Here is a 21218-nt window from a genome sequence, read left to right as displayed (position 1 = left end):
TATTTTATTTTTTGCTTGTTTGTTTGTTTGTTTATTTATTTTATTTATTTTAAGTAGGCTCTATGCCTAGCATGGAGCCCCATGCGGGGCTTGAACTCACAACCCTAAGATCAAGACCTAAGCTGAGATCAAGGGTCGGACTCCCAACCAACTGAGCCACCCAGGCACCCCAACATTTGCCATTAAGCTGTCGAGATGACATCACTGAAGAGAAGCTGGGAAGAAATTCAGAGTAGCTCGCCCTTATATAACATTTCCATTATACAGATACAGTAGTCATAAGTAACTTCAAGAACATAAATGCTAGCAAAATGCAGTCAAATAATGAAAAAGTGATGAGTTATAAATACTTTTGTTTTTAACATCATCTATTTATGTTTTCATAACTTAATGTGTGATCATGGCAGTTTGTCAACTGGCTTGCAAACATTTCTGAAATTTTAAGTCAACTCTTGCGAGCAGGCACAAACTGACTCCAGCCTGTCACTTTTGCTGAGTGACCTACCACAGATGGTCTTCTGGGCCAAGACCTGGACAGTGACGGAAGACTACATTTCCCAGAAGCCTCCTCTCCCAGAACCGCCCTGGGCTTGGAAAGCTGTTACCATGGAGATGGGCAAACAGACAGCCTGGGCTGTCCTCAGAGGGTTGAGGAGGGAGCAGAGGACCTGAGGTAGCTGGTGGCAGGGTAAGAAGTAGAGTGGAGATGGGAAGGGGGCTTTTTCTGCTTGGGGGCTTTCTGCCCTCATCTTTCTGGGGAAGGGGTGTTGGGGCACTGCTGCCAAGGAGGGGTGCAGAAAAGGGTCTGCGGGGTGAGGAGGGCCTCTGGGCAGGGCCTGCCCTCCCCAAACTGGGCTGTAGTGGACAGGGCAGCCTGGTGTGGGGAATACGTGTAGCAGGTTCTAGCCCGGTCCACCTCTGATAAAGGTATTCTGGGACCTCGGGCTCAGGTCCCGTCCCAGTGCCGGTCACAGCTGCGACCCCCTGCTGCCCGCATACACTTCGGCCTTCTCCCCACTTCCTTCTTCACTTACCTCTGCCCCTGCCCCATCCCTTGTAGGGCTTCCCTATGTCAGTAGGCCCTGAAGCGTTTCCAGAGCCAGAAATCTATGGGCTCAAACCCTAGATCTGCTACTTACCAGCTCTGAGACTTTAGGGACTTCCCTTAACCTCTCTAGGTCTCCATTTTCTCATCTGCAAAGTGGGTACTAAATCAGGGACTGCCTCTTTGAGTCTGTAACGGAAAAACTCAGTTCAGTGTCCTATCTCCTTTGCTTCTCACCCGGGACACTTCAGCCCCGACACTTCTGGTCACCAAATGTGTGGGGGTTTCTCCCCACCCAAGCCTTTCTCTGCAACCTCCGTCCTGAGGGTCAACACAGGGCTTGACACGGAGAGCACAGGCTATGTCACCCCCCACACACCTGCCCCTTGTCCAGGTGCCCAGTGGCAGCCTGCCCTTGCCTTCTTGGGGCCTCGGCTCCAAGTTTGGTCATGTTACCTTTCTTTCTTTCCTTTTTCCTCTAATCCCTACCTCTCTAGCATCACTTGCCACAAAGAGAAGATAGTGGTGAATAATTAAAATAAATAAAGCAATGTTGGTAAGTTTGGGCACCTGCTCTAGCCCGGACCATAGCTTTCAACCTGCAGCCTGCTCTGTCTTTGTCTCAGAGGGAGATCTGCAAATGTTAGAAACGTGTTCCAGACGTGCTGGCCCCGAGCTAGGCTTTCTCCTTGATGGAAGGGAAGTTGAAGAGGGGCTCGCTTCCCCCCTCCAAACCACCTCCCAGAGACACAGGTGGTCTTGAGGGCAGAAGTGGGCCATTCTGAGTGCATTTATCCCTCCCACGGGGACTCTGTCTCGAGACAGCCAGGGACGTGCTGGGATGGAGGTCCTGAAGGAGAAAGTGGAGGAGGAGGAGGAGGCTGAGCGGGAAGAGGCGGCTGAGAGGGGCGAGAAGATAACGAGGCCCTTGGAGACGCGGAGGGAGGAACCGCCCATGACGCAGGAGATGCTCAGAGACCTGGAGAAGAAGCTGTCAGAGATTGAGATCGCCATCCCGGAGCAGCCCTTGTGCGTGTCAGGGTGGGGGCTCTGGGTCAGGCAGCCCTGGCGAGGGTCAGACAGGGGCCGGGCAAAAGAAGAGCCTAGACAGGGTAGCGGCCCCAGGGTTGGGAGGCAGGACCAGACCTAGAGGGAAGCAGATACGTGTGAGCGCTCTGCTTTCCGTCTGCCTGGGCCGAGTCCCCTCTCTGCCGCTCATGAACTGTTTGACCCTGGGCAAGTCACTCAGCCTCTCTGGGCCTCTGTTCCCTTCTCTGTTTAAAAGTGCACTTGGTAATAATGATACCCCTTTTCTGGGCAATTGTGAGGATTCCAGGAGAAAGGGATAGAGTCAGCTACGGATGGCTCCCTGTGGGCCAGGCCCAACCTCACATGGGCTCAGGCCTCCCCTCTCATGGGCACAGGATCGTTACCAAGGACACTATCGACATCTCCAAGCTCCCGCTCTCCTACCAAAGCAACACGCTCAAGGAGGAACACTTGCTGCAGGTGGCGGACAACTTCGCCCGCCAGTACAGCCACCTGTGCCCGGATCGCGTGCCCCTTTTCCTGCACCCGCTGAACGAGTGCCAAGTGCCCGTAAGGCCGGGTTGTGGAGGGCAGGACAGAGACTGGAAAGCAGAGGGTGGAGGGGGTGGGCCAAAGCTCGTGGATCAGAGCTTGTATCTGGGGACAGCAGAAACTCAAATGCCAGTGGGCCCCAGTAGGCTCGATGTGAATTACCCTGGGGGAGATGATGGGGGAGGTTGTGGTGTGGAGGTTGTGGAGACCCCAGGCCCAACTAAGAGGCCAGTTGGACCACTGCTGTCTCCGACCCCAGACACCAGCTCTGTCCTGGAAGGACAGAGAAATGAGATGAAATGGACCGGGACCTGAGCACTGGCCTCCTTCCTGCCAGCCCTGAGTCTCTCTGGGCCTCAGTTTCTCCATCAGTGTATGGAACGGCAGAAGAGGAAGGCCAAGCTTGCAAACAGCAGCCCATGGGCTGACAGGGACTCAGGCTGTTTGACTTGGTCCATGTGGTGATTTTTAGCATTTGTAGGAGCTGCCAGCATGTGAGACTCAGTGACTCCCCTGCAGGTCCCTGCTCCCGCCTTCCTTTGAGCTGATAATCCCGCAGCACTTACTTGCCCAGCTGCAGTCAGCAGGGCTGCAGGGGTGGGGCTGGGGGGACCCTGTGCTGGCAGGCCTTCCTCACATCTACAGGGAGACCCTAGAGGTGCTGTTTGGGACCCCCGACTGTAAGTCCCAGGGGGACAGCGGCCCCTTGAGAGCTCTGCCAGCACTAGTCCCTTCACACTGGCGGGGGTGGGGGGGGTGGTTGAGAGCCAGACAGACCAGCGCTGCTGCTGCTGCTGGTGACCCTGAGCGAATCAGCTCACTTCCCAGAGCCTCAGTTTCCCCACGTGCCAGCGGGCCTTACATACACGGCCATTGCGGGAGCAGGAGGTGGTGACCGGGCTGGTGGCACTCAGTGGGGTACAAGCTTATTCTACATTCAGTTCAGCCTGGAGAGGCGTTGAGGGACCCCTTTCTCCAGCTCCTGAGGCACTGTGGGGAGCCGGAGGCCCAGAGAGGCCTGGAGAGCCTTCCCTACCCCCCCCACCCTAGGGCTCTGGCTTCCAGGGTGCACCGGCCTCCCCCAGGTAGGGTGCCCTCTCTGGGGCCTGTGGTCTCTCCCCTTGCAGAAGTTCGTGAGCACAACCATCCGGCCCACGCTGATGCCCTACCCCGAGCTCTACAACTGGGACAGCTGTGCCCAGTTCGTCTCAGACTTCCTCTCCATGGTGTCTCTGCCTGACCCCCTCCAGCCGGTGAGTGCCGCCGCCCCAAGCGGCATCCTTAGGCCCTTGAGGCTTAGATGAGAAACCAGGGAGGTAGGGAGAGGGAGGCTCAGGCCACAGCCCATGGTCTGTCTGGTCTGAGTCCCTCAGAGCTCACCCCCACACCAGGGGGTGCGGGTGGGGAAATGGGCCCAGAGAGGGATGGCCACTTGCCTGAGGTCACACAGCAAGCCTGGTCTCCTGCTCCTACCACTTTGCCTCCTTTGCCTCCTTCTGCCTTCAGAGTCTTCCTTTTAAGACTTCAGGAGATGGGGAAAGGAGAGAGGGGGAGGACCCTGTTGCCCGTGACCTGCATCCCCATCTTTGAGTTTCTGTCCAGCTTAGTCTGTTCCCTAACTGAGAATGGAGGGAGCGAGGGAGAAAGGGGTAGGTACACAGTGGAGAACTGAGAAAGGGAAGAGAAGGAAAGGATCAAAAGAGAAGGTGAGGAGAACTTCAGAATAAAAACCATTAAAAGATCAATCAGAGAGTATTAGACCAGAAGCTTCCATCATCCACAGGGTCTTTCCCATCAGGAAGTCCTCGGGCACTTAAAATTACAGGCAATTGTGGGTTGTGCTTTCTACACACGGGCTGTGGCTCCCATCCCATTTTTAGCAGGTTCCCCAACTTGACAAGACAGGGGAGCCTGGGGAGGAGTGGGGATCCAACCTGTGCTCTGGCCTAGTGCCTAGCTGCTGGCCAATAGGGAGGATGGATGGGGAGGACGGGTGGGGAGGATGGGCGGGGAGGGTGGATGGGGGCCTCGGGGCCAGCTGTGCTGACCAGCTGTCTGCGGCCAGCCCTCGCACCTGTACTCCTCCACCACGGTGCTCAAGCACCAGAAGGGGAACTGCTTCGACTTCAGCACACTGCTCTGCTCCATGCTCATCGGCGCCGGCTATGACGCCTACTGCGTCAACGGCTACGGCTCGCAGGACCTATGCCAAATGGACCTGACACGGGATGTGTGCCCACTCACCATGAAGCACAAGGAGGTATGCGGGGCTCCTGCTGCCCTGGCCAACCTGCAAGACGCACCCTCCCTAACGCGGTGCGTCCCTGCATCTCCCAGCCCTGCCCAGCCGCTCACCGAGCCTCTGCCGGCTGCTCGCGGTCCATTCCAGCCCTGGTGGGTCTGTCCCTTAGGCACACACAGCCCAGTTTTCCAAACCGCTGTCCCCCCTTCCCTTGTCCTAACTTACTTCCAGCTACCGTTCCCTGCGGGGTGACTTCTGTGACTGCTGCATGGCTTCTGTCTTAGGTCACTCTCCCCCAGATTTACCTGACACACGTGATAAAAATCCACACAGCCACTTTCATGTAAGGAAAAAACAGACAAATGGATAGACATTTTGTTTGCTCTTTTTTCCCTCCATCCCCCAATTCAAAAGACTCCCCCTTTTAAAAAAGATTTTATTAGTGGTGCCTGGGTGGCTCAGTGGGTTAAGGCCTCTGCCTTCGGCTCAGGTCATGATCCCAGGGTCCTAGGATCGAGCCCCGCATCAAGCTCTCTGCTCAGCAGGGAGCTTGCTTCCCTTCCTCTCTCTCTGCCTGCCTCTCTGCCTGCTTGTGATCTCTGTCTGTCAAATAAATAAATAAAATCTTTAAAAAATAAAAAAAATAAAAAGATTTTATTTAGTTAGTTATTGAGAGAAAGCAGGGGGAAAGGCAGAGGGAAAGAGAAAATGCCAAGCAGCTTCCCCACTGAGCACGGAGCCTGATTCGGGGCTCGATCTGACGACCCTGAGATCATGGCCTGAGCCAAAAACAAGAGTTGGTTGCTTAACCCACCCAGGAACCCCCTCAAAAATTTTTAACAGCAAAAAATTATCGCTAACCCTCCAGCAGGTTGTGGTCATGTTTTTCTCTCTGCTGACTGACAGCCCCCCATGGCTAGAGGCTGCTGTGGACACAAGAAACACTCTTTAAAAAAAAAAAAAAAAGATTGTATTTATTCATTTGAGAGAAAGAGAGAGAGAATATGCATAAGGAGGGGGAGAGGCAGAGGGAGAGGGAGAAGCAGACGCCCCGCTGAGCTGGAGTTCAGTCCCAGGACCTGGAGAACATGACCTGAGCCGAAGGCAAACACTTAACCATCTGAGCCACCCAGGCACCCCAAGAAACACTCTTAAATGCATTTAATTTTAGGAATCAAAAAGCATCTTTTTGCATTTGAGAACTAGCCTCAGTACAGACTGAAAATGTTGTTTGTGGACTGGACTGATTGCAGGGCTCCGTGATCAGAGTCAAGCCCCAGCAGTGTCTGCATCTCAGGGCAGGAGACCTGGGGGCCCAGGCCCCACCTGGCGGACTCCAGGCTGCAGAGACCACCATTTCCCCTCCTCGCTGTCCCAGGCCCCGGGGACATCTGCAGCCTCTGTGGTGTTGTGCCCAGGACACTTTTCTTGCCAGCTAGCACACACCCTTAGGCACATGCACGCACACACACACGCACGCACACAGGCTTTCGTCTCCTTCCTAACCCAGCAAACTCTAAGTCAGCACCTGAAACCCTCCAAGAACAGAATCTGGGAACTCCAACTCCCCACAATTCGCCCACTTTCTAGGTCAGATCTGGATCGTAGGCAGAAAGGGCCGTGGGCAACGAAGGGGAGAAAATCACATCCCCCGATCCCTGTGGTGCCTGGCACCTCACGTGGGCATTTCCTTGTTTTTGCTTCTCTCAGGGGAGAAGGTTCTTACTGTTTCCTTCCCATATCCACAAGGGCCTGAAGTCAGGGAAGTGGGAGCTGAGGCGCCTGCATTTAGCACCAAAAAGCCTGGGGGTTGAGGGTTCCGGAGCAGCTGTGGCCTCCTGGTCCGAGGGCTGGGCGATGCAGGGCGGCTGATCCTTCTTCTCTTGTTGGGTGACAGGTGGTGCAGGAAGAAGAGAAGGTACCACCTAAGAAGTACGCCATTAAACCGCCCAGAGACCTGAGCAGCAGGTTCGAGCAGGAGCAAAAGATGAAGAAGCAGCAGGAGATCAAAGGGGAGAAGGAAAAGCGGTGGAAGGAGGAGGAACAGCGCCTCCTGGTGGGTCCCTTCCTCCGGTCCCTGTGCTCAGCTCTCCAGGAGGGGGGCCACTAGCAGCTGAGAACTGACACAGGGCAGGAAGGGGATGTGTCCGTGGACCCCAGATCCACATCCCCCCCTCTGTGCCCCGCCATCCCCCACCTCTGCCCAGCAATGTGGGAATCTTTCCCTGGTGGTCAGCCAGCTTCTGCAATAGATTCCTCATATCAGAGAGCTCTACTGCCTGAGGCCACGCATTCATTCCATGCTGGGCTGTGATGTTCTCCTAGTTCCAGACTCTTTCCCTAAAGACCTACCTGCATACACTCCCCATCTGTCCTCCCTGCTCTCTGTCCTCCCAGGTCTCCATCGTCCCATCCACCCTCCAGCTCTCCTTTCATCCACCCATACCCTCGTCTCTCCCCCTGCTCCCTCTTTTCCTTCCTTCCTCCCTTTCCTTTCCTTCCATGTAGTATTTGCTGAGCATCTCCTCTCGTCCAGGCTCTGTGGATGCAATAATGAACATGACAGTCACCCTCCTTCCAGAGGGAAGCAGAGGAGGAAGCCCCACAGTGCCCCCTACCCTCCTTTGGATAAAATCCCACCCAGAATGGCAATGCAGAAAGCCAGTAAATCCCAGATGCTCTAGGCCGCCAAAGGACCCAGTTTGTAAGCTACAGATAAACTCAGACTCTCCCACTGTATTGATAAGAAAACAGGCTCAGAAGTGAGGTGATGTCCTCAAGGTCATGCAGTGAGGCAAACTGCACTCTGGACCGAAACTCAGCTCTCCTGCTGGTTGTCCAGCCCTGGGGAGATGTTTGGGCCCCGACACCCCCCTTCCCACCCATCGGTCCATGCTTACCTACTTACCCACCTTTCCTGTGCAGGAGCTGGAGAAAGCAAAGATCGACCCCCTGCATGGCCTCCGGGTGCACGCTTGGGTCCTGGTGCTGTCGGGGAAGCGCGAGGTGCCTGAGAGCTTTTTCATTGACCCACTCACGGCACGCAGCTACAGCACCCAGGACGACCACTTCCTGGGCATCGAGAGCCTCTGGAACCATAAGAACTACTGGGTCAACATGCAGGACTGCTGGAACGGCTGCAAGGTACTGGGCCCAGTGCGGGGCCAGTGTGACAGGCATTCCCGGGGTGGGGGTGGGGGTTCCCTGTGAGGCAAGCTGGCTGCCACAGAGCTCCAGACTTTCCCCAGGGCTGAGTCCCCATAGCCCACTCCTCTGTCCAGACATAACTATTCTAATATTATTATCTAGTATCTAATATCTAATATGATTAATATCTCTTTGGAATGTGTATCCTTACAAAATGTGGATTGTTTTTGTATGAAAGATTTTTTTAAAGATTTTATTTATTTATTTGACAGACAGAGATCACAAGTAGGCAGAGAGAGAGAGAGGAGGAAGCAGGCTCCCTGCTAAGCAGAGAGCCCGATGCGGGGCTCGACCCCAGGACCCTGGGATCATGACCTGAGCTGGAGGCAGAGGCTTTAAACCACTGAGCCACCCAGGCGCCCCTGAATGATTTTTTCTTTTAAATGATGTATTGAAGTGCAACATACTTGCAGAACAGTACGCTCATCCTAAGTGTACAGTGAGTTCCCATATTTCTATGTGCATATACACAGAGGTGTCTGTGTGTGTGTCTGTGTAGACACATAAATAAAACCCAGTGCCACATAACATAATTTAGAAATACATGCACATGTTTGGGGAAGGGTCCTAACTGGACACAGGAGGGCTTTCTGCAGTGTGGGCAATATGTTATTTCTTGATCTGGGTGCAGGAAACCAGGTGTGTCCAATTAATGGAAATTCATTGAGCCGCACACCTGAGTTCAGATAGGCTGGATGAAAAGCAGGTGGGGGCCCCACCCCACGGAAAAGAAATTCCCACCTGTCTCCTCTGTGCAATTCCTTGTGTGCCTGCCTAGTCCCCCTCTCCCCGGCATAGGGAAAAATCGTGAGGCGGCCCTTTTTCAAATCTACCATTTCCCTGTCCCATAAAATGCTGCTGGCTTGCGTCTGCTCTAAACTCTGCTTGGGACGCTCCCCTGACAGTGTGGGATAACCTCCACCTCCGGGCCCGTCCCAGGCCAGAGAGCTGCCAAGTCTCATGGAGACCAACAGCAGGATTTCTTCATGGGAGTCTGGCAGAGGGGGCGGGCCTCAGTTTCCCTGTTGAAATGAGGAGGTTGGGCGTGGACTCGAAGAGGCTGCCAGGAGCCGACATTCTGCCCCTCTGAGACCCACGCCCGGGTCCCTCTTCTACTCTGGGTGCAGCTGCCCGCCCCCCCACTCCGCCTTGTGAACAGGAGGGGGCATGCTGGCCCTGGGGCGTGCTCAGCTGATCCTTCCCCCATCAGGACTTGGTCTTTGACCTGGGAGACCCTGTGAGGTGGGAGTACCTGCTCTTGGGGACTGACAAGCCTCAACTGGCTGTGGCTGAGGAAGAGGACGACGGGATGAATGAGGATGAAGATATGGAGAACCTGGTGGGTCTTTGCGGCGTGGGGGCCTGCGGTGGGATGGGGCTTAGTGCCCTGTCAGGCCAACCAGACCAATGTCTCTATCACGTGTGTGTGTATTGGAGGGGAATGGGCCAGAGGAACCAACTGTAGATTCCCCAAAGCAGAGGGGCCTGGACCATGCTCTCAATTTATAGATGGGCAAACTGAGACCTAGACAAGTCCATGGACCTGCCCAGGAACTCCTGGGGGCGGGGGGTAGGGAAGGGCTGGGACTTGCATCCGGGTCTCCTGGCTCCCATGCAGCCCACCCTGGTCGATGGTTGCCCTGTTTCTGTAAAGAGCATGTCCCAGCAATAGGCATGATAAGACCTTGACCGCAGCCCTGGGCTCACTTCCAGGACTTCCTGCATAGCCACCATGATCCCCCTCACATGCTTCCAGGCCTTTCTTGTCTGTCTTCACAGCCCTTCATTGGCCTGGGGCCTTCCCCATGGTGTCAGCGTCCTTCTCCCATCTCCTAGTCGGGAGCCCTTCTAGGCAGGTCTCCGTGAGGACATGTGCCTGGGGGTCGGGGCCCAGAGGCCTTAGCTCTTGGCTGTGACACCTTGGGCAAACTTCCCAATCGTGGAGAGCTTCAGTTTCATTGTCTTTACATAAAGTGGAAGGGACAGGGGGATGGGATCAGTTATATCCACAGTAATAGGACTAGGGATATCAGGGGCCCAGAGCTGCCATAACAGAGTACCACACGCTGAGAGGCTTAAACAACAGATATTAATTCTCTCCTAGTTCTGGAGGTCCAAGACCAACGTGTCAGCATTTTGGCTTCTTCTGAGCCCCTCTCCTTGGCCTGTAGATGGCTGTATTCTCTCTGTGTCTTCACGTGGTCGTTCTGTACGCATGTCTTAATCTCCTCTTCAAGCAAGGACACCAGTCATGTGGGATTATGGCCCACCCCAATGACCTCATTTTACTTTAACTACCTCTTGAAAGAGCCTATCTCCAAATATAGTCACCTTCTGAGGTCCTGGGGGTCAGGACCTGATTAGGCGGACACAATTAAGCCCATCACAGTCCGGAACACTCCCATGGCCCCCAGGGCCAGGAGGCACTTAACCTGAATTAGCAGGTGCTTAACCTGAATTAACTTGTCCAAATCTTTACAGCCACCTGGTGAGGTAGGCGTTTGTATTATCGTTTATGATTATTGTCATCCTGTTTTACAGATGGGAAGACTTACACACAGAAGGGGGGAAGTAATATACCCAAAGGTCAATGGCCAGTGAGTGGTAGAGCTTGAGCTTGAACCTGGGATCTGACAGTATGGCTCCCAGGTTTGTGTTCTGAACAGGGACTCTGTTCTATAACCTCCAGACAGCTCGGGGATAAAATGAGACCGTGGCCACGAGGAGCTTGGTACAGCATCCTCACCTCTGGAGACCAGAGAGCCTCCCTGGCAGTAAATCTCGGGGCACTGCCGCCCCCTGGTGGTCTCTAGATGTAAGCAACGTTTGTGGAACAGCTTGAAATTGAGAAAAACTCTTCCAGGTTTTCAGTTACCTCGCCTGAGGACCATTTGTGTAAAGCAGGCCTTATTTTACAGATGGGGAAACGAAGGCTCAGAAAGGAAAACAAAAACAAAAACAAACAGGAGGGAGGCGGTGTCTCAAGTGATTTATATACATTCTATCTGTTAATCCTCCCTTGTGGTCCTGTTAATAGGAAACAGGCTCAGAGCAGTGAAGGGACTTACCTGCCCAGGTGTGTGGGCTGCGTCCTGCAGGTGGAGCTTGGGTCCACCTGACTCCAGAAGCCTCTCTCTTAAGGAAGGACCAGTGGCTGCACATGGTGCCCACGCTGACTGACTGAAGGCTGGGCACACAGCGGGTGGGATCACAGTACTAGTCAGGTGGGTCAAGGGAGGGTTCCTGCGCTGCTGCCTCTTCCTCTCTACCACGTCAGAGATGCCCGTAACCTCTGGCTCCCCTGGGGGAGCTGACAGCCCCTGTGGCTGGGCCCTGGGGGGCAAGATGGAGGCTAGCTTCTGCTCCCAGGACCAGGCCTGACAGAGCCTGCCCTCTCCCCGCCTCTCCCCACAGGGCAAGGAGGACGAGGACAAGAGTTTCGACATGCCGCCTTCCTGGGTGGAACAGATTGAGATTTCCCCTGAAGGTAGCCTACGTGGATCTCTGTTCCCTGGCCTCCCCAGGACTGGTTCAGGGGAGTCCGCAGAAGCTGCCTGGGCCCCTCATTTCCACCCCTCCTGCCTTCTGTCGTACCCTGGTCTGAGCAGGGACTCTGGGCCACCTCCTTCCTGCCTCATGCACTCAGCTCTGTGGACAAGGGCCTGGCACTGCTCTGGCATGCAGGAGGGGGCTGGCTGATGGAGTGTGGGTAATAAACGACGGAGGACCAGGGCCCAGTCATTCCTCTCCCTCACCCGCCCCCTGGTCCCTGGCCGGGAGAAGGCCAAACAGCATAGCACCCAGACACAGGGGGAGTGGAGGTGTCCGGACCAAGGAGGAATGGCCCGAGAATGCAGCTGGGCATGGACACTGGAGTTCTATGCCAGCATCTAGTGGCTGTTGAGGTTCCTGTCTAGGAGTGATGAGGCCCACAGCAAGGGCATAGGCTCTTCCAATGGAGTGGGAAGGGCTAGAGAGGGCACCACGGGAACCAGCGGAGGAACACCCAGCTCAGGCCTCTGGTATGGGATGCTGGGAATAGGTGGGCAGGAAGGGCCTCCAGGAGGAGGAGGAGTCTGAGCTAAGTTTTGAGGGGTTGGAAGTCAGCCCAGTAAGGGCAGGAAGGGATGGTGGCTCCAGCAGAGAGCGAGCCATGTGGGCAGAGGCCTGGCAGGGAGCGAGCGGCATGGTCTGGCTGGCTCCCCTGGCCAGGCTCGAACCTGAGAACTGTTCCAGGGCAGATCCCTCTGCCTACTTCCCTCTGCCTCCCCGGACCGGGCCTGGGGCCTGGAGGAGTTTAGTGCCGTGACCCAATGAGTGGCTGGGTGGGATCGGCCCTCCTGTCCCCCGATCTGGGGAGGAGGGACCCCAGCCCACTCTGCATCCACAGCGTTCGAGACCCGCTGCCCAAATGGGAAGAAGGTGATCCAGTACAAGAGGGCGAAGCTGGAGAAGTGGGCCCCGTATCTCAACAGTGATGGCCTCGTGTGCCGCCTCACCACCTACGAGGACTTGGAGTGTAAGGCAGGCAGCCCCGGCTGCTGGGGCAGGAGAGCCAGGTTCCCCAGCACGCTGTGTGACCTTGGGCACGTCACTGCCAGTCTCTTGGTGTGAGTGTGGGCCCCGCTGGCCTCTGTGTGCTGGGAAGAGGGTTGGGGGACGGAGGCTGGGGGAAGCTGGCCTTCTGCAGCAGGCACCGATCGGGCCCCACAGGTACAGAGACTTTGGAGATAAAGGAGTGGTACCAGCACCGGGAGGACATGCTAGAGCTGAAACACATCAACAAGAACACAGGCCTGAATATCGACTACTTCAAGCCAGGCCATTCCCAGGCCCTTCGTGGTGAGTGGATCCCACTGCCAGCTCAGCCAGAGTCCAGAGGGTGGTGGGGAGGAGACAGGCAACAGACACCTCCCCTGCTTCCCTGAGCAAATCAGATGTGTGGGAGGTCAGGGGAAGTGCAGAAAATCCAGGGAAATGTGACAAATGTCCCTCCAGAAAAGTCAAAAACCGGGGCCACATGCCCATTCTGTGGTTAAGGCTGGGCCCATGGAGGGGGGCACATTTCCAAGGGGTCAGAATGCTGAGCAGCAAAGCCAACACGTGCCCACAAGGACGGTGCAGAGAGCAGGGGTGTGGCCATGAGCCCTCAAGGCTGGGAAGCGAGGGAAGGACACGTCTTGAGAGAGAATCAATAGCTTAACCAAGGACGCACAAAAGAAAAACATAGTGTCGATATAGATCTGAAAATGCAATCAGTCTCACTTGGTGGTTGCAATAAAAGGAAGAAAGGCGTGTATAAATGAATGAAGGAAATAAGGAACCGTCTCACAAGCCTTGTGTTGCAAAGATGACAAAAGTGGTCCCATGAGGCATGAGCCAAGCGACAGAGAGTTGCTCCCTGTCACTACTGGTAGGACAGCAAATTGGTGCAACTTTCTGGGAAAGCAGTTGGGCAACATAATAGTAGCTTTAAAATATGTATGCTTGGGGCACCTGGGTGGCTGAGGTCATGATCCCAGAGTCCCAGGATCGAGCCCCACATCGGGCTCCCTGCTCAGCAGAGAGTCTGCTTCTCCCTCTGCCCCTCATCCTGCCCGTAGTCTCCCTCTCTCAAATAAATAAATAAATAAATAAATAAATAAAATGTTTTAAAAAAATATTTAAATATATATATTTATACTTATATTTATATATATTACATTTATATTTATATTTAAATATTAAATATATTTAATATTTAAATATAAAATATTTAAATATTTAAAAATATATGACAGTGCTACTGCTGAGAATTTGCCCTGAGCAAATAATAGGCAAGAATTACAGAATGCACACTGCGGATGTTCACCTCGGTGTTGTTTATAATAACAAGTTTAGAAACAACCTGAACCCAGCAGTGGAGCACTGGCTAATAACTCACGCTCACCCATGAGCACTCAGAGACTCCCTGGGGCCCGGGGTCAGGTTCTCCAGTCAGGGGCCAGCACACCTGGTCTCAGCCCGTGGACTTCTGGGACCCCCACCTCCCACCGCAGTGCACTCGTACAAGTCCATGCAGCCTGAGATGGACCGCGTCATGGAGTTCTATGAAACGGCCCGCGTGGACGGCCTGATAAAGCGGGAGGAGACGCCCAAGACAATGACGGAGTACTACCAGGGACGGTCCGACTTTCTCTCCTACCGCCACGTGGATTTCGGGGACAGGGTCAAGAAGCTGGCTCTGAACAGTGCGGAGTCAAACCCCCGGCCGATGGTGGTGAGCTCTCGCTGGGCCTGGGGACAGGGTACCCACTCTGTCCAGCAGGCTAAGGTCACCCTGGGATGGGGGAAAACAGCACCTTTCCCAAGGGCCCTGTCCTATTTTACAATCCCAGTGCTGCCTGATGTCAGACTGTGCCCTCCACCACTGGGCCAAGAAAGTATTTTTTCCTTACTATTATAATAAGTGCACCCTCAGAAGGGTGTCTCTCCGATATTAACATGCGTTAATAGGTTTGGTTTGGGTAGATCCCTGTAGCACTCACTTAACCTTGAATTGTGCACTTTTTTCTCCACATCATTACAAATGGTTTGGCAACTATGTTTAATGGCTGTGTACCAGAGGAGCTCTTCCTAGCAGTAAGGGTTGTTTAATGATAAAGCAGGGTACCTGGAGAGGTGGTGAACTCCCCATCTCTGGAGGTGAACAAGTAGACTCTTGCAAAGAGAGCTAGAGAAGAAATGCCGCACTACACAGGGCTGAGGTGGCCTGGTGCTGAGAACCCACAGGGCCACGGGAGCCGTTGTCTGGCTAGGAAGGGCTGCTCCACGCAAACTCCCCCAAACACCCCAGACTCCAGCGTCCCTGAGTGTCCTTTACTTCTGCCCTCAAGGGCATGCACAGATGTCCCCTTTCCCACCTCCCATCCTGTGATGTTCTGGCCTCCCAGAAAATCACAGAGCGGTTCTCCCGCAACCCTGCGAAGCCCGCGGACGAGGACGTGGCGGAGCGCGTGTTTCTGATCCCAGAGGAGCGTATCCAGCTGCGTTACCACTGCCGAGACGACCACATCACGGCCTCCAAGCGCGAGTTCCTGCGGCGCACGGAGGTGGACAGCAAGGGCAACAAGATCATCATGACGCCCGACATGTGCATCAGCTTTGAGGTGGGTCTGGGGGTGCCTGTGGCTGGCAGGGCTGGGTGGGGTGGGCAGGGAGAAGGTCTGGGGGCCCCCAGTGCCAGCCCCATGACTTCGGAACACTGGGATGGAGACTCATGGTTCCCAGCCCAGAAGTTCATCTCCGCCCCTTGGGAAAATCAAGAGCTCCCATCTAGAGACCCTCGTCTTTGCCGCTCCTCTGAAAATCTTCCCCTTTCCCACCAAGAAAGACCACACAGCAAGCCAAGACTTTTCCTTTGTCCCTTCTCCCCAGTCCTGGACAGAGCTGATCCCAGATCCTGGGACCAACACTGGAGTAGGAAAGAGTCCTACCACCTCTGCAGGACTGACTTTCCTCGTTTAAACCCTCTCTCTCCTGCCACATTCCTTAGTCCCTCTGAGCCCCCAGTTCGTCTTCTTTTACTATCTGTGTTTTTATAGATGAAGAAATGAGGCCCAGAGAGGTTAAGCTAGCTGCTTGTGGTCACACAGCTAGAAAATGGCAGAGGAAGATTTGAACCCAAGCAGTCTAGCTCCAGAGTCTGCGCACTGCCTTAGCCATTGCTGCCTGTCCTTGTCACCATGTCCCTGTGCTTGTCGTCCCAGGTGGAGCCCATGGAGCACACCAAGAAGCTTCTCTACCAGTACGAGGCCATGATGAAGCTGAAGAATGAGGAGAAGTTGTCCAAGCATCAGGCCTGGGAGTCGGAGCTGGAGGTGGACCCACGGGAGCGTGGACAGGTAGGAGGGAGCATGGGTGGAGAGTGTCTTAACTGTGCCCTCCCCTACTTCCCGATTCAGGTGCTGGAGATCCTGAAGCTTCGAGAGGAGGAGGAGGAGGCGCACGCCCTGACCATCTCCATCTACGACACCAAGCGCAACGAGAAGAGCAAAGAGTACCGGGAGGCCATGGTGAGAGTTTCTCCCCTGCCCGGGCCCTGGCTTTTCCCGGACCCCTCCCCCACAGGCCTCCAGGGTGGTAAGGATGATTAGGAACTCCGCCAGGAAGCCCTTTATAGGGGATGACATTACTGACGTCATTGTGGCCATCCATCCACAAGGCCATCCTTGTGGTCATCCTTGCTGGGCAAACATTTCTACAATGAACTGAAGAGTATGCAGGGTCCAGACCAGGTCTTCCCACCAGCTCCAGGGGCTAGGGCCAAGTAGAGGCCTCTACTGCATGGGGATAGAAGGAAAATCCGGCACCCACCTCCACTTGGGGCTCCCCTCAAGGTCAGGACTCTGGCCGCAGCCTGAGTTCTCGGGCAGTTGCAGCTCAGGACATCCGGGTCACACCCTCGGACTGCAAGGCCCATTTGGGGTTTTCAAGGCCAGCTTCTAAATCCCCTACAGCAACCAAGTGGAGAGTTCTAAAAATAGCTTGGGGTTGGCGAGGCAGGACAGGGCATTCGATAACTGGCTCTTAGATTCCGGGGATGGGTGCTGCCCCCACATCTCCAGCCTCACTGGCCCCATCCACCGACACAGGCCAGAAGACCCCGGGTGGAAGAGGGAGGGAGTTCCTGGCAGCTTTCGATTTAACATTGCTATAACCACCATTTATTGCACAAGCTGAGCATGAGTGATGCACCAGGCTCAGGCTGAGATGCAAATCTGCGTAAGACAGAGTTGGCTCTGGGGGACAGCCTGATGCCTCAGTCCCAGAGGCACCGGGCACCGGGATCTGGATTTAAGGCCTCATTTTGGGTGGTCCCGTGTTGCTGCGGAACCGCTGGGGAGGTTTCTGCGGCCTGCGCTGGCCCAGCTCACTCCCACCCACCTTGGCTGCAGGAGCGCGTGATGCATGAGGAGCACCTGCGGCAGGTGGAGGCCCAGCTGGACTACCTGGCCCCGTTCCTGGCCCAGCTCCCGCCGGGAGAGAAGCTGACACGCTGGCAGGCCGCTCGGGTCAAGGACGAGTGCCTCAGTGACTTCAAGCAGCGGCTCATCGACAAGGCCAACCTCATCCAGGCCCGGTTCGAGAAGGTGTGGCCAGTTCCTCCCCCACACCCCCCAGGGCAGGGGAGGGCACTTCGGGGTCCACCTCCAGAACATGGACCCAGGGCTGTCTGCTCACCATCTCCAGCACTTGGGAGGGACCCGTGAGGGGATGAGTGTTATCAGTGCTTGGAGTTTCTAAAACGTGGAGTTGTCCTTCCTGGTTCTTGCTTGTTGGGTGGAAGGGTGGCTGGGAGGGGTGGGTGGTGGATGGAGTAGATGGGTGGATGGAAGCTGGGGGTGCAACAACTCCTAGCCCTTGTCCCATCTCTCTCTGCCATGCATTATCCCACTGAGTCTTGGCGACATGCTCTATGCCAGGCACCGGGTGCAGACAATGCCCTTCATTTGCAGACAAGCTTGGAAAACTTTGGACACTTGTTCACAAGCCTGTCTCTACCTTGAGCCTTGCTCCTCCTGGACACGATATCCCTCTAAACATGTCCCCACTGGCTCCCACGCGAGGCATTTTGTGTCCCCCCCTTCTGCTGCTCTGGCCTCTGTGGGTGGTGGCGGCGGGGCCGGCCCTGGTGAGGCTGTCCAGGGACCAGTGGGGATTTCAGCGGCAGTCTGGGTGAGGGCCAGCCCTCTTCACCCCACCCCTGCTCTCTCCTCCCCATGCCTGCAGGAGACCCAGGAGCTGCAGAAGAAACAGCAGTGGTACCAGGAGAACCAGGTGACCCTGACGCCCGAGGACGAGGACTGGTACCTGAGTTACTGCTCTCAGGCCATGTTCCGCATCCGCATCCTGGAGCAGCGGCTCAACCGGTGAGCGGGCGTGGGGAGCCTGGAGAGGACCCCCGGGAGGCTGGGGTGGGGCTCCATGAGCCCTGGCCACCTCCTGTTCCTCTCTCTGATCTCAGTCACAAGGAGCTGGCCCCACTCAAGTACCTGGCCCTAGAGGAAAAGCTTCACAAGGACCCACGCCTGGTGGACTTCCTGAAAGTCTTCGTCTGAGGCCCTCATGGGACCTTGGCTGAAACCGCCCCCAGAGCCTGACCTGAGCTCCCTACGGCCAGCAAGTGGCTGTCCCCTCGGGCACCAGACCTCACTGCCACACCACCTGCCAGCTGCCCTGTCTGTTCCTGCTTCTCATGACATTCCTATAAATAAACACACTATTCTTTCTTTTTTTACTATGTTCAGTTAGCCAGCATATAGTACATCATTAGTTTTTGATGGAGCGCTCAATGATTCATTTGTTGAGTATAAACACACTTTTCATGGGCCGCTTGTACCTCATGTTCCACAAGTTCCGGAGGAGGCTTCCTCTGCTTTCCTTCTCTGTCTATAGCCTGAGACTCCCCCCTCCCACCCACCTTGGCCCCTTCCTCAATTGCTCCCTCTTCTCTCCATTGGAACATTGAGTCTTTGCGGCACCTCTGCAGATGGTCCCAAAGCCACCTGCAAACAGCCGGTTAGTTGTTTGCAGCTGTGGTGGCCCAGCTGACACAGTGCAAGTGGCAAGGCCAAGGGGCTCCGCCCCAGAACTTGGGGGCTCCGCACCAGACTGCAAAGAACAGCATCCCAGCTCCGGTTCTTACCAGCCACTGTTTAGCCATCTGTAAAATGGGATGACACTATTGTTGTCTCAAAGAAGACTTGTAAAGCAGAGAGGAGCGGAAGTGGCACGTAGAAAGCACCCAATGTTAGCTTAAAAAATGTCCAATGAACACGACAGTGTCAAATTCATTAGTCATCAGGGATATGAAATGCCACCACACACCCACCAGTATGTATAAAATGAGTAAGACTTGGAAGGATGAGAAGCAACTGGAACTCTCAAGCAGTATTCCCAGTGGGTCAACCTGTCTAACCGCTTTGGAAAACTGGCTGTATCTAGTTAACACTAACCTTTGGCTCAGTAGTTCTGCTCCTAGGTTCTGCTCCATCCACCCCACCGTCCACTCTCCCCCATCCATCTACTCAACCCCCCCACCCAATGAACAAGAACAAAGAAGAACTCAACCAAGATGCGCATATACATCCTCTAAGAGTTAGGTACTAGAATGTTCATGGCAGCGGTAGTATTAGTACCAAGCTGGAAACGCCCCAGATGCCCATTAAGAGTAGACTGGAGACATAAATGTGGTCTCGAGACATTTTTGGTCGTCACAACTGGTCTGAGAGTGGCCCTGGCATCTAGCGTGTAGAGAGGCCAGGAAAGCTGCTTAACACTCTACAGATGTCTACAGTGCACAGGAAAGCTCCCTGAAGTAACGACCTAGCCTAAAATATCAGTAGTAGGTACGAAATGTGAACTATAGCCACACGGAATAACACATTGGATTCCTCATACACAGTATCAAAAGAATCCAGATACCAAAAAGAACATGCTGCATGATTCCTTTTGTATAGAAAAATACCCAGGCAAATTAATAAATTAGTCGTTGGCATCAGAATAGTTGTGGCTCTTAGGGTGTAAGGGACCACCGCGGAGGCTTCTGGGATGCTAGGAATGTTCTTCCAGACCCGAGTATGTTCATTTTGTGAAAACTCGCTTTTACAAAGTACATGCCCTTGGGGTAGGTGTATTACACTTCAATATGAGGGGTTTTCAAATGCTGATCGTGAACCTAATTAAGCTTTAACTTCCCTTTAGCAAAACATTCAGAGAGAGAGAAACAGGGTAAGCGACCCTAGCAGGAAACAGTGAGACAAAAATCATAATATAGGGCCGTCTGCAAGGGAAAAGGCCCAATCAATCTCTTCAAAAGATCAATGTCATTTAAAAAAAAAAAAAAAATTGGGGGACTGAAACAGAATGAGTTTAAAAGAACCACCTGTGGTGAATCTTGTTTGTTTCCTAGTTAGGAAAAAAAACTTTATATAGCTTTTGGGTCTGATTGGGGAAATCTGGATTGCATATTAGAGGATCCTGATTTCTTCAGTGTGCTGATGCAATGGTTAGGTAGGATAAGGGCCTTATTTTTAAGAGGTATGTGCTCAGTATTTCAAGTCATTCAGGGGTAAAATGTCTTGAGGCTGACAACTTTGAAATCGCTCAGAGAAAACACCTACATGTTCAAAGCCAATATGGAAAACCTTAGCAAGTGTTGGATTATCCACCAGGTCGATTCCACTATTAAACTATTATACATCATCGTAGAATTCTTTCAAGTTTCCTCTACGGAGCTTTTCAGAATAAAAAGTTGGGGGAAATAGAGAGTGGACAGTTTTGGTCGGATTTTAGTCTGCTAATCTAGCCCTCTGCTGATAGTGCCCACATTCGTCTCTTGACCCACTCCCCAAAAGTACATCGTGAGACGTGGACCCCCCTACCTCTGTCTGGCAGTGGGTGCCATTCCGTGGAGAAACCCACAGACTTGGTTTAACAACAAGGGTTCAAGTCAGACACCATTCTTTTTGGTTGTGTGGCCCATTACCAACGCCTTAATCTAGGTCTCAGTTTCCTTATCCGTAAATGGGAACCGGAATTCCTATGTCTTAGGTATGTCGGAGGCCTCTGCCGGAGCTGCAGTGAGCGGCTGGCGGACAACGGGGAGTTTCGGGAGTCTTTAGGCACCAGGCCCTGGGCACCTCCTGTGGGGTTCAGTCCCTCCCAAGCGGCTCCAGGGCTGCCCGGCCATGCGTGGGGCCTAGCTAGGCTCCGGGCCGGTTATGGCCCTACCCTAAGCCCACCCTACCCGCGAGCCCAATAAAGAAGGACTTTCTGGGATTTCTAGTTGGTGGTCCCTTTAAGGCAGCCGCCCACTCATCCAGTCACGGACGCCGCAGCCGTGGGGCAGCCTCCGGGAATCAGCTCCCGGCTCGGACCCGGGATCAGGCTCCGTCTCCCTGTAGATCTCCGGTCCGAGCCAAAGAAGAGGGGCAAAGTCCTGAAACCACTGAAGAACGGCTCCCGGTTAAAGGGAAGAAGTAAGAACTGTGGCAGAAAGGAAACACCCAGTCTCCCCGTGCCCCTCTCTAAGATGGAAGGTCCGCGGCTTCACGCTCCTCCTGACCCTCCCTTCCCATTGGTTATCTGGGAATTGGTTTT

General features: G+C 54.3%; 1 protein-coding gene across 3 annotated transcripts; it reads left to right on the top strand.

Annotated features, from left to right (window-relative positions):
- The first annotated feature begins 458 nt into the window (after positions 1-458).
- Positions 459-18329, top strand: DRC7 (dynein regulatory complex subunit 7). Of its 3 annotated transcripts, XM_032854369.1 has the most exons (19): positions 461-688; positions 1871-2074; positions 2470-2644; positions 3754-3879; positions 4692-4886; positions 6766-6924; positions 7794-8012; positions 9286-9414; positions 11490-11562; positions 12466-12594; positions 12789-12917; positions 13856-13891; positions 14114-14334; positions 15008-15223; positions 15824-15934; positions 16019-16129; positions 17012-17206; positions 17847-17986; positions 18082-18329. In XM_032854369.1, the coding sequence occupies exons 2-19, from the start codon at positions 1887-1889 to the stop codon at positions 18173-18175; spliced, it is 2646 nt and encodes an 881-aa protein (XP_032710260.1). In that variant the 5' UTR covers positions 461-688; positions 1871-1886; the 3' UTR covers positions 18176-18329. The 3 variants fall into 3 exon arrangements, with proteins under 3 accessions (XP_032710259.1, XP_032710260.1, XP_032710261.1); XM_032854370.1 differs by lacking the exon at positions 13856-13891 and having other exon boundaries at positions 463-688; XM_032854368.1 differs by lacking the exon at positions 13856-13891 and having other exon boundaries at positions 459-688; positions 15824-16129.
- The last annotated feature ends 2889 nt before the right edge of the window (positions 18330-21218 follow it).

This window comes from Lontra canadensis, unplaced genomic scaffold (assembly GCF_010015895.1).
Source record: "Lontra canadensis isolate GAN:19392208 unplaced genomic scaffold, GSC_riverotter_1.0 scaffold8, whole genome shotgun sequence".
Classification (NCBI taxonomy): Eukaryota; Metazoa; Chordata; class Mammalia; order Carnivora; family Mustelidae; genus Lontra; species Lontra canadensis.
The sequence above is the reverse complement of the archived record's forward strand: the minus strand, read 5'-3'. Positions and strand labels throughout refer to the sequence as shown.